This window comes from Leucopleurus acutus (assembly GCF_964270905.1).
Source record: "Leucopleurus acutus genome assembly, chromosome: 1".
Classification (NCBI taxonomy): domain Eukaryota; kingdom Metazoa; phylum Chordata; class Mammalia; order Artiodactyla; family Delphinidae; genus Leucopleurus; species Leucopleurus acutus.
This window is the reverse complement of record NC_139142.1, coordinates 92748991-92762350: the sequence shown is the minus strand read 5'-3', so window position 1 is coordinate 92762350 and position 13360 is coordinate 92748991. Positions and strand designations below refer to the sequence as shown.

The 13360-nt window shown below is 35.6% G+C and overlaps 1 protein-coding gene across 3 annotated transcripts in view; it reads left to right on the top strand.

The window, feature by feature from the left end:
• The window catches only part of TRPM7 (transient receptor potential cation channel subfamily M member 7), a 143271-nt gene that overhangs the window by 21550 nt on the left and 108361 nt on the right, over positions 1-13360 (top strand). For all 3 annotated transcript variants that reach the window (XM_082840927.1, XM_082840926.1, XM_082840925.1), the window contains exons 2-5: positions 4445-4524; positions 8659-8697; positions 10443-10641; positions 12759-12972. In XM_082840927.1, the coding sequence (XP_082697053.1) occupies positions 4445-4524; positions 8659-8697; positions 10443-10641; positions 12759-12972 (532 nt within the window). The remainder of the gene's footprint in view (positions 1-4444; positions 4525-8658; positions 8698-10442; positions 10642-12758; positions 12973-13360) is intronic.

The window sequence follows — 13360 nt, the reverse complement described above, 5'->3', positions numbered from 1 at the left end:
GCAAAGAAGCTCACAGGGAGAAATTCCAAACAAATCTTTGTCTTGCTTTAACAACCAGTAAAAATATAGCAGCAAGTACAACCACTAATCTGTTTTTCCCCCTCAAACCAGTTCCAATTTTTTCTAGAAGAGAGAAGCAACCCTTTAAATGATAAATTACAGTATAATTTTAGTGCTACCCCTAAACCCTGCATTTTTAATAATAGGAGCTTAATGAAAATTTCATGAGTTTAAAGCAGTAGGTTAAGTTGGTTTTGGTAGAAATTCAACCTCACGTTATCACGTGTCAGAGCAGCCTACCAAATGGTATTTTTTTCAAGTTACAAGCAGAAGTCACATGAATAAATGTCTTCAGGTCCAGATGCTCTGCCTACCTTCAGTGTACTATGGTTGTGGAGTGGGAGAAGGGGCCAGGATAGCAATAATATACCAGCAGTCTAACTGACATGGCCAGATCTTTTGGTTCTCAGGAGAATGCTCTAAATGTGATCCTGGGGATGGTTCTATTGCTCTACAGGTGCATAAGGGAGTAGGGGGTGATGGAGATTGCATTCCTAAATAGTGTAAGTCTCATTGAGAAAGGTGACGTTTGCTCAAAGACTTGAAGGAGGTGATAGAATGAAAGTAATGAGTCAGGATGCAGAGATGCAGAGCACTAGGACCTTAAAGATTATTGTAAGGACTTTGGCTTTTATAAAACTTCTTTGAGTAAAATGTGAAAATACTGGAGAGTTTTGAGCAGAGAAGTGACATAATGACATATTTTAAAAGGATTACTTTAGGGACTTCCCTGGTGGTCCAGTGGTTAAGACTCTGCACTTCCATTGCAGGTGCCATGGGTTCGATCCCTGGTCAGGGAACTAAGATTCCATATGCTGTGTGGCATGGCCAAAAATAAATAAATAAAATAAAAATGTTTTAAAAAGATTATTTTATTTCTTTTGGCAAGGATGGCATGAGTGGTTTCTGCAGTAAGCCAGGCAAGAGGTGATGATGGCTTGGGCCAGAATAGTAGCAGTGGAGGTGTGAGAAGTGGTTGGATATTGGATGGGTTTTGAAGGCAAGCTGACAGGTTTTGCCATGGGATTATATATGAAGTACATAGGAAGAGGAAATCAAAGATGACATTAAAATTTTTGCCTTAAGGGACTTCCCTGGCGGTCCATTGGTTAAGATTCCACACTTCCACTGCAGGGGCCACAGGTTCGATCCCTGGTTGGGGAACTAAGATCCTGCATGCCATGCAGCCAAAAAAAAAAAGAAAAAGATTTTTTGCCTTAAAAAAAAAAAAAGAAAGAATTACAACTGGAAGAATAGAGTTAGCATTTACTGAGATGGGGAAGACTTTATGAGAAATAGTGTTTGGGTGAAAGATGAGCTCAGTTTTGGCCATGTTACGTTTGAGATGCCTGTTAGACATCAAAATGAAGCTGTTAAGTAGGCAGTTGGATATGTGAGCATGGAGTTCAGGGAAAGATCTGACATGGAAATACAAATTAGAGAGTTATCCAGTGTATTGATGGCAAACTGGATGTGAGCACTAAAAGAATGAATATAACTGGAAAAAAAGTCCAAAGTCTGAGTGAATATAACTGGAAAAAAGAAGTCCAAAGTCTGAGTGAATATAACTGGAAAAAAGAAGTCCAAAGTCTGAGTGAATATAATTGGAAAAAAGAAGTCTAAAGATTGAGGAGAAGAGGAGAAATCAGCAATGGAGTGGCCAGTGAAGGGAAGAAAATCAAACTAACTGATGAAAATGTTTTAAGAAGATAAGAATGGTTGATATTGTTAAATGCTGCTGATATATCAATGAAGATGAGTCCTGAAAGTTGACCTTTGGATTTAGAGAAAATCGTTGATGATCTTGTTGAAATTTATTTTAGGAGAGTGCTTGCCTTGAAAGTCTGACTGGAGTGGGTTTTAGAAAGCATAGGAGGAGAAGAAAAGAGGGAAACACTTCTTCCAATGATCTTTACTGTAGATGGAGACAGAAACATTATGTGTTAGCTTGAGGGGCAAATGGAGTCATGCATAATTTGTTGTGTTTAAAATGGGAAGAATAATAGCATGTTACGTGCTGATAGGAATAAGTTAATAAAGAAGGGGAAAAAATCAGGGAGAACTGGTGGAGAGTTAGTAAGGGTATGGGGTCTAGAGCACAAGAGTGATTAGACTTAAATAGGAACACAGTCACAGGAAGGAAGGCAGAATGTGTGGGTATAGATACTCATTGGTGGACAGATGTGGTAGAGGTTTGTAGAAGTTCTCTTCTTGCTGCTCAATTTTCTGAGTGAAATGGGAAGTAGGTCATCACTTGAGAGTAAGAATGGTGAAGGAGTGTTGGAGGTTTGAGGAGAGGAGGAGGTGGTGTGAAATCATACAGAAGAATGAGAAAATGGACCAGGGAAATATGGTGTGACTGTTGGGCATCATGAAGGGACATTTGAAGTTTGTGGTCAGGGCTTTAAAGTGAAACCAGAGGGTGTTGTTTTGTTTGTTTTTTTCCGTAGTCATATTAATATAGGCAGTTATGGAATAGATGGGGAATTGGATTGAATCAGGGTTGCGTTTGCTAGGTGTATTCCTAGTACAGTAAAACTGGAGAGATTCCTATTCCCCCCCCACCCCGCCCCGAGGGGTATGTAGGGAAGCAGATTCTTCAAAGGAATACTACCAGACTTTAGTTAGAAAAAGAAGGTGGTGGCTTGCAGGATCTTAGTTCCCCAACCATGGATCGAACCCATGCCCCCTGCAGTGGAAGCACAGAAGAATCCTAACCAATGGACCCCCAGAGAATTCCCTAGAGGTTTCTTTTTGGAATACAGGCTCTTTCTTTTTGTACTGTACTGGTAAGAAAGAGGGAGATAGGGGTGAGAGATTTTGAGAGAGAGAGCGTGCTAATATCTATATTTAATATATATCTAATATCTATAGATATATTAGATATTTAATGTTTATATGTCTAATATATATATTATATGGAGGATGAAGCTCAAGATCTTCAATCTACTCAGTCCGAATTTATGGAGTTTCACCTATCTCAGTATGTAATGCCTCATCCCTTTTTTTAAAAAATAAATTTATTTATTTATTTTATTTTATTTTTGGCTGCCTTGGGTCTTCATTGTTGCATGCGGGCTTTCTCTAGTTGCAGTGAGCGGGGGCTACTCTTTGTTGCTGTGCACGGGCTTCTCATTGCGCTGGCTTCTCTTGTTGCAGAGCATGGGCTCTAAGTGTGTGGGCTTCAGTAGTTGTGGCACACAGGCTCAGTAGTTGTGGCTCGCAGGCTCTAGAGTGCAGGCTCAGTAGTTGTGGTGGATGGGCTTATGTGCTCCACGGCATGTGGGATCTTCCCAGACCAGGGCTCGAACCCGTGTCCCCTGCATTGGCAGGTGGATTCTTAACCACTGAGCCACCAGGGAAGTCCACCTCATCCCTTTTTAATCAATCACCAATAGCAGGATACAGAGTCTAGGGATCCAGCAGAAGCTTAAGTGGTGGTATAAAAAGTAATTTAAAAAAAACTTTTAAATTTGAAATTATTTCAGGTTTACAGTAATTGACGGAAATGTGTTAATCTTCCACTGTCGTCCTAGATTTGTCTTATTCTCCATATTGATGGTTTTGCTTTATGCATTTTGAGACTACTTTATTTGGTGATTCATATTTAAGATTGTTGTAGTAGTCTGGTGAATATTTGAAATCATATAATAACCTGCACTATCCCTATTGATGTTTAGCATCTATTTTTTTTTTTAGTATTGTCTTTCTTTTGATTAGAATTTGCTTGATATCTCTTTCTGTCCCTGTACCATTAGCCATTCCATGGCCTATGCTTTAGGTATTTGTCTTAGAAACAGAGTATAGCTATTATTAGGTTTTATTTTATTTTTAGTTGAATCTGACAGTCACTTTTTTTGTGTGTGTGTGGTACGCGGGCCTCTCACTGTTGTGGCCTCTCCCGTTGCGGAGCACAGGCTCAGGACACACAGGCTCAGCGGCCATGGCTCACAGGGCTAGCCGCTTCGCGGCATGTGGGATCTTCCCAGACCAGGGCACGAACGCGTGTCCCCTGCATCGGCAGGCGAACTCTCAACCACTGCGCCACCAGGGAAGCCCTGACAGTCACTTTTAATTGGCCTTAAAATGATCCAGTTCCCAGGATCATACCAGCCCCTCTTGAAGTTTCTGGCTGAAACTCGATTTCCCTCCTCTCTGGTTATTTGAAGCCACAGTATCTGCATAGCACTGTTGATTTAGTAATCTCAATCTCGACTTAAATGGAATGATTCTAATATTTTAGGTGTGCTGTCGTCAGTCAACATGTTTGTATATAGTAAATATTTAGTGAATTAAATTATTTTAATGTATTTATCATTAAATTTTTCCTTGTAATATTAGTTGGTTAATTTATAAACCATCTTTTTAAAACTTTCTGTTTTAGTCCCAGAAATCCTGGATAGAAAGCACTTTGACCAAGAGGGAATGTGTATACATTATACCAAGTTCAAAAGACCCTCACAGGTAAGCATACTTCTCTTTCTTCTGGGTTCTTCTAGAAATAAATAAATAAATAAATTTATTTACCTACCTACCTTATATTTTTGGCTACGTTGGGTCTTAATTGTGGCACACGAGATCTTCGTTGAGGCATGTAGGATCTTTCATTACGGAGCACGGTCTCTTTGTTGTGGCACTTGGGCTTCTCTTTAGTTGCGATGTGTGGGATTTTTGTCTCTAGTTGTGGCGCGAGGGCTCCAGTGCACATGGGCTCTGTAGCTGTGGTGCGTGGGCTCTCTTGTCGAGGTGCGTGGGCTTAGTTGCCGCGCGGCATGTGGGATCTTAGTTCCCTAACCAGGGATTGAACCTGCGTCTGCTGCATTGGAAGGCGGATTCTTTACCACTGGACCATCAAGGAAGTCCCTCTTCTAGAAATTTAGATGTAAATTATATTGCTATTTATTTATTAAAAATTTAAATTATTATTTGTAGTTACTGTTAACTTTTGTGCTTACTGTAAATTATTCTTTTAGGATTAGGAGAAGGAGCTATCATAGCAAAATATCAGTGTTCTGGAGTTCTTAATGACATTTCACAACATCTTCTTCAAAGTATTGTTCCATCCCTAATCTCTTCTTCAAAGTGTTGTTCCATCCCTAATCTCCCCCATATCATACTAGTGTATTACAAAGACAGTTAAGGCTCTCTATTTTAATTGATTCACTGATACTGAGAACTTAAAAATGTTTGTGTATCGGTTTAATGGGCATCTACTGAGTGCCCAACACTATGGTTTATGCTGAAGAAACCAATATGAACCTAATAGTTGCTGGTTTTGTTTGCCAAAATATAGCTATGATGAGCACTTAGTGGAAAACTTGTCACCAGAGATTCTGTTGGCATCTCTGATTGTCTTTTGGTCTTTAAAATGGCTTTGATAATAGAAAAAATTTTAAGTAAAGGACAGTAGTTAGAATTCAAGAAAAAGACCTGTTGAGGTATTTATTGAAGAAATATTTTTCCTAATTTTTTTCTTTTTCTTTAGACCTAAAAATAGCAAGAAGCTTAAAAGGGTAAATCAAAAATACAGTTATTTTCTGGCCTACAGAGCACCTCTTTTCACAGGCATTTAGGAAAAATTAATTGAAAAAGGCATTTACAAGGATTTTTAGTCTTCTTACCTTTGCTGTCTCCTGTTAAACCCTGTTTGCTATGTAGTAATCTTCTCTGCAACTTTACTTCCATTTACTATATGGCTCTTATGAAAATACAGCCAAGTAGGTAATCTTTTATTAACTGATGTATTTTAAATTATAGCACCTGTCACCATTATTGTCCATAGTGAGTTTTTGGTAAATATTTGTTGAATAGAATTTCTGAACCTTTTGTTTGTTACATTACATAAACCTGCTGTTTGAATTCGACATTTCTCTTTTTTTTTAAACAGCAAAAAATACCTATTTTGAATATATCTCTCACTTAAACAAATTTCCATTATAAGAGGAATGTGCATAATAACTTTTGGAAAGTTTTGAGATGCAGAAAGTAGGCTCAGGGACTTCCCTTGTGGCGCAGTGGTTAAGAATCCACCTGCCAATGCAGGGGACACGGGTTTGATCCCTGGTCCAGGAAGTTGTCACATGCAGCGGAGCATCTAAGCCTGTGTGCCCCAACTACTGAGCCTGCGCTGTAGAGCCTGCGAGCCACAGCTACTGAAGCCCGTGCGCCTAGAGACCATGCTCCGCAACAAGAGAAACCACTGCAATGAGAAGCCCATGCACCGCAATGAAGAGTAGCCCCCACTCGCCACAACCAGAGAAAGCCCGCACACAGCAGCCAAGACCCAGAGCAGCCAAAAATAAATAAATAAATATATTTATTTATTTAATTAAAAAAGTTACTCTATCATTAAAAAAAGAAAGTAGGCACAATACTCAGTTTCAAAACATGAAGACAGTCATTATTAATAACATTGCACCTATTTTTAATCTTTTCTCAGTGCATAGCTTTCGTTTTAAAATATTGCTAAATTCAGTCTATACGTAAAGCTTTGAATCTGCTTTTTAACAAAATGTTATAGGAATTACAGTTTTTCATGATACAGATATTTTATAAGAACGGTAGTTAATATTCTGTTAGTGTATGTATCACAATTCATATACCTATCCTACTCTTTGCCGTTTGAGTTATTTTCAGTTTTTAGCATTATAAATTAAAATTAGGTCACAATGGAGATCTTAGTGGATAAAACTTTTTTGTGTTTAAAGTTTTATTCCCGCTTAGTATGTGTAATGCCAAAAAACTTTACAAAAGATAAAAGAATACACATTATCACCAGTAGTGACGAGATTGCCTGAATATTGACTAGAGTAATATGATCCATCATCTTCAAGAAAAAGTGATGAGTAGAAAATAGTGTATGTATTAAATTTGCATTTATTTGATTACTGTTGAGAAAACATTTTTAATATTCTTTAATATTCCCCCAATTTTTGTTAATTTCTGTAAATGTCTTTTTAGATCATTAAAATAGATAACCTTAATGTCTCTTCCAATCATTATTCTATGATTTATTTGTATTTCTTACTAATTATTAAAGATAGGTTTTATTACAAGATAAGATTACATTTCTTAACCAGAGAGCATAAGTGACATTTCCCAGGTCACATGGCTAATAATTCATAAAGATTGGATTAGAATTTAGATCTGCCAGTTCTAAATAAGACTGTGTTGTTCTTCCATTTAGAGAAAATTATAGTTTTGCTTTATTAAGAAATAGATTGTATTATAATTAAGGAGCTTATTTCTTGTAATTTTGTTAATTTTACTTTGCAGTAGAAATAATACAAGTCCTCATTAGGTGTTAAAGAAACCTCAAGCTGTTATTAAATACCCTTGCCTGTAGCCATCCATATGAGACCTAATTTACAAACACCATTAGCTGGTCATTTTTTCCTACACTAATTGGATTTTAAAATTAATTTAATATGAATAGGTTAATCATTGATTTACAAGGTACCAAAAATTATAAGTGAAAGCCTCGTTTTTACCACTGTGCCTTAACTATAAGTTCCCCTCCCTAAAGGAAAGTGGTGTTACCTATTCCTTGGGATACCTTTCAGAAATAGATATACTCTTTGTCTGACCAAGCAGATGTATATTTATTCCTCCCTCTTCCCTATTAAATACATACTGTTTATCTCGTGTTTATTATCTTGGCAATAACCACTTTGCTCTTAATTTTTGCATCCTTTTTAATTATATATCTGGATCATAATTTTAGTATTCCCTTAGGACATTTTAGCTATTCTGTTTTTTTTGCTGTTAGAAAAAAAAATTCTGTTGGGTTTTTCAGCAGTAGCCGTCCCTGACTCCTTGTTTGGTACCTTACAATAAATGCTGCTCTTTCCTTCACCACAATAAATAAATAAATAAATGAATGAATGAATGAATGAATGAAAATTCTGTAGTAAATAACCTTATAAGTGAATCATTTTACACATATGCTGTAGATATTTTTTAACCTTCACTCTTAGTACTTTAGACTTAGAGAAAGAGTCTGCATTTTTCATTTTGATAAGTATTGCCAAATTGCCCTCCATAGAGAGTTTATCAGTTTATACTCCTCCCAGCAGATACGAGGCAACTTTCCTCTATATTCTCACCAAGATATTGTCTTAAAGGATTAAAAAAATTTTTTTTCTAATCGAATACCTTTTCATGTTTGTTTTTACTGTGAATTATCTGTTTATATATTTTCCTATTTTATATTGATTCAGTGAAGCTCTTATATATTAGGAAAACTAACATTTTGTCTGCAAATATTTTTTCTCAGTTTACCTTTAGACTTTATGAGTGACATATTTTTGCCACATAAAAATGTTGTATTTTTTATGTAGTTAAATCTGTCAGTCTTTTCTCTTATGGTTTCTGGGTTTTAAGTCACAACTAATTATATTTAAAATATGAAAATCATGTTAGTTTTAAAAAGTAGTTATTTGAATATGTAAATTAAGGTATAAATGTCTTGTGCTATCTACTGAAAAATTAAACTAAATACATAATTTTTCCTTTGTTTTGTATTTTTTAATGGATTTTATATAGTTTAAACTAAAAAAAATTTTTCCCTTTAAGTAATAGATTTACCTTGTTTTATAGGTGCCTTCCAGGATGTCAAATTTGTCAACAACTCGTCAGGTAATTTTCATAACTTCATTGCACAAATTTTGAAAAATAAAACTAATGTATAAAAGAAATCAGAATACATTGGGATAAATTCACAGGCCATTATGTTTAAGGGTTACTTTACTCAGACTTGGGAGGTGAAGGATCAGGCAAAGCTGCTTGAAACTCAAGTGTAGGTATCTGAGCAGAGTTCTAAAGCTGAATGTGACTTAGGTAAAGATTGAGGGAAAGGGATTTTAGGCAGAGAGAACAGGATGTGGGAAGGCCTGGCAGTGAAAAAGATTATGGTTCTGTCAGGAAACTGCAGGCTGTAGAATGTAAGATGGATATTGGAGAGATCAGAGTCTGGAGAAATAAGTAGGGCCAGATCATTTAAGCTCTTTGTGTACTATGCCACACAGTTTTGATTTCATGTTAAAAGGGTATTATATAGGGAAGTAACATGTTTAGGTTTTTTTTTTTTTTTTCCTCAATAAAAGCAGTTGGTATTTTGAGGAGATTGGATTGGGAGAAAAAAATAGTTTAGAAACTTTTGGAGTAATTCTGGCAAAAAATGAGAGCCTGAATTAAGATAGTGGCTATGGTGATGAAGGAGAAGTAGGCATATTTGAAGGGATTAATCAGACAAATTCAGTAGGATTTGGTGGATGTATGGAGAAAGGGAAGATTTGAGGATGGTACCTAAATTTCTTACTTAGGCAACTAATTAAAGAGTAATGTTCTTTTAAGCTGTGATGAAAGAAGACAAGAGGAAGATGAGAAGGTCTCTTGGTGGTGGGCTAGGAAAAGAATTGCATAGAATATGTTCATTTAGATATATTGAGTTGTTTTAGCATCTCCAGTCCTGTTCATTTGTTCCTCTAGATGGGAAGTTTTCTGTCTGGTGTCTTTACACTCAGGCTGAAGAGCTTCCTTTAGCATTTGGTATAATGCAGATATACTGGAGAGGAATTTTCTCAGCTTGGTTTATCTGAAAATATGTTTATTTTACTCTCATTTTTAAAGGATATTTTCACTGAATGTGGAATTCTGAGTTGACACTTTTCTCATTCCAGTGCTTTGAAGATACCATTATATTGTCTTCTAGCTGTTGGTTTCTAGTGAGAAGTCAGCTGTCGTTAGTGTAGTTGCTCTCCTGTGTGTAATGGGTCTTTTTTTCCTCTGGCTATTTTAAGGATTTTTTTTTTTCCCTGTAATTCTGGATTTCAACAGCAGGTCTATGATGTGCCTAGGAATGCTTCTTTTTGTACTTCTTGCATAAATATCTGCAAGTTCATATTTTTCACCAAATTTATAAGTTTTCAGCCATTGTTTCCTAAAATACTTTTCTGCCCCATTCTCTATCTCTCTTCCCTCAGAAACTCCAGTTATACATATATTAGATTGCTTGATATTTTCCACAAGTCACTGAGGCCCTGTTTCATTTTTATTTAATTAAAATAATTTTTCCCATTTATTAGATTAGATCATTTGTATTGATCTGTCTTCAGGTTCACTAACACTTATTTCTGCAATCTCCGATGCTGTTTTGCCCATCCAGTAGGAAGTAGATGCCCCAAACTAAATTTAGAAGACTGTATCATCAAATACTAATGTATTTATACTATTTTAATTCTATGGTGAAGGTATTAATTTACTGATATCCTAAAATCAAAAAGATTAATTTTCATACTCTGAGTTCATTTATTTTCGTATGGTTTTTCATTGACTAATTTTTTAAAAGGTCTTTTTAAAATTTTATTACTTTTTTCCTTTAGGTGTTTTTGTGGTCGCTTGGTCAAGCAACATGCTTGTTTTACTGCAAGTCTTGCCATGAAATACTCAGATGTGAAATTGGGTGACCATTTTAATCAGACATTAGAAGAGTGGTCTGTGGAAAAACATACAGAACAGAGCCCAACGGATGCTTATGGAGTCATAAATTTTCAAGGGGGTTCTCATTCCTACAGAGCTAAGGTATGTCATGTATTTGAGTTTCTTCATTTACCGTATTACCTAATAATGTACGTTTATTACCTGACAATAATATTGTGTCAGAAAATTAGTTTCAATCATTTCCTTATGTATTTTGAAGTTCTTTGTATAGGTACATATATGAATATAGAATTGTTATATCTTGTTGAATTGAACCTTTTTTTTAGTTTAGTCTACTATCTCACTTTTTCTTTTCTTTTTGGTCTTTTGGATTAAGTATTTTTTTATTAAGCTTTCCTTCTTTATAGCATTTTATTTATACATTGTTTTTCTATTCTTTAGATTAATCTTATAATAAATACTATAAAATGCATTTATAACTTGTTACTATTATAAATTAGTACTTTTACCACTTCCTGGACAATGCAAGAAACTTTAGAATACTTGTGACTACATTTTTTTCCCTCATGACTAATGTGCTCTTGTTGGCATGAATTTTATTTCTTCGTGTATTAAACTTCCAAATCATAATTATTATTCATTTAGATGTATCAGCATATTATCCTGTAGATTGTTCCACCTGCCTCCCTCCCTGCCTTGATTTGATAAGCAGTGCCAAATGCTGGGCCTGTCTCTCCATTTTTTCTATTCTCTTGGATCCTGATCCCACAAGTTGTCACTGCTTTGGTAGCTCACTGATAGCTTAACAACAGGTGTTATTTATCTAGTTTCTAGTTTCTTTAGTTCCCAGGGGCAGTTAGTCGAAAACAACCTAGTCCATCATTGTTGGAAATGGAATTCCTCATTTATTACTAACATAATCTTTTTTAAAAAAAAATTAACTTTAGATTGTTTTCCAAACACTACTTAATATACCCAAGTATAATAATGAGTTAAACAGAACTAATGCAGAAAGACTTAGTACAGAACAAATCTCATTACAAATCATTCTTAACGGATTCTGGAGTCTTCTCAGTTTTATATAATTCTGATATTTTGGGATAATTTTCCTTGGTGTTTGATCTCTATTTGTAAAGGAATTGGCAATATGTTGTTTTGCAAAGAACCTTTATTAGAGATGATTAAAAGTGTTTTTCTGGGCTTCCCTGGTGGCGCAGTGGTTGAGAGTCCGCCTGCCGTTGCAGGGGACACGGGTTTGTGCCCTGGTCCGGGAAGATCCCACATGCCGCAGGGCGGCTAGGCCCGTGAGCCATGGCCGCTGAGCCTGCGCGTCTGGAGCCTGTGCTCCGCAACGGGAGAGGCCACAACAGTGAGAGGCCTGTGTACCGCAAAAAAGAAAGTGTTTTTCTTCCAACATCTGAATATTTTAGATTTCTTACGAGCTAAGTCATAGGTGCTTTAGATAAAGAAAATGAATTACAGTAGTCATAGCAAGTAAATTTTATGATGTCACCTACCAGAAAGATCCTTTTTTTAATCTTTCAAACCAGAGGAACTTACTCCACAGATATGATAGCTTATTTTCTTATAGAATGATTTTTCAAAAATTAAAGTGGTGATTCCATCTGAACACCTTGAAATACTGAGCAAAATTTATTATTTTCAGCAATTTGTGAGTCAAATCCACAGTTATTTCCAGTGAAGGAAACAATCATCTGTATTAAAAAAATCTGTGTTACTTTACTGCATAGTCACAATTCTGATCAATGGATTAGATCATTGATCAAACTTTCAAACAGATAATTCAGTATTTGCCTCTCATAGTTGCAAGAGTTGTAGAAGTCTCCATGTTTTCACCATTCTTCTCTTATTTTCCCTTTTCCCATCATCATACCTATCCTTAACACTTCTCACTCAATGCATACTTATAGTTAAACAAGGCAATGAGTACTGTGGATAAATTTGTAAATCAGATGAATGCTAATTAAGTTTATATAAACAGAAAGAGTAACAAATTTACGTCTTGGTTTAAAAATTACAGTGCCACTACTTCTGTAGCTCTTATGGAATGATTTTCCAACTTTAAAATCGTTTGCTATTGCTTATTCCTAGAAGTGTAAATGTATTGCAAGTAGCCTGTGAAATCTATTTTATAATAATCTGATCCAAACAAAATTTTTCTTAAGTCATATAATGTTGCATTTTGAAACCTATGAATATTCAATTGTTAATTATTGTTTTAAAATCTTTTTTATTAGTATGTGAGGCTATCATATGACACCAAACCTGAAGTCATTCTACAACTTCTGCTTAAAGAATGGCAAATGGAATTACCCAAACTTGTTATCTCTGTACACGGTGGCATGCAGAAATTTGAGCTTCACCCACGAATCAAGCAGTTGCTTGGAAAGGGTCTTATTAAAGCTGCAGTTACAACTGGAGCCTGGATTTTAACAGGAGGAGTAAACACAGGTAATGTGATTATACCAATTTTATTTGATGTGCTTGTAAATTCTTCATAATATCAATTAGATATTTGAAAAGTCAACACTGAATATATATTCAATTCTTCTGTTAAATAATCTACTTCCTAAGTATAAATGCTAACTGAAAAAGTATTTGGTTTTCATTTATTCTTTTAAAAGAATAATATGCTTTATCATTCACTTTTTTTTAATTAAGACTTTATTTATTTATTTATTTCTGGCCATGCTGTGCGGCTTGTGGGATCTTAGTTCCCGGACCAGGGATTGAATCCGGGACTCCCGTCCCTCCGTGAAAGCACCAAGTCCTAACCACTGGACCGCCAGGGAATCCCCAAGAATAATATGCTTTAGAGCAGGGGTTTGCAAACTGTGGC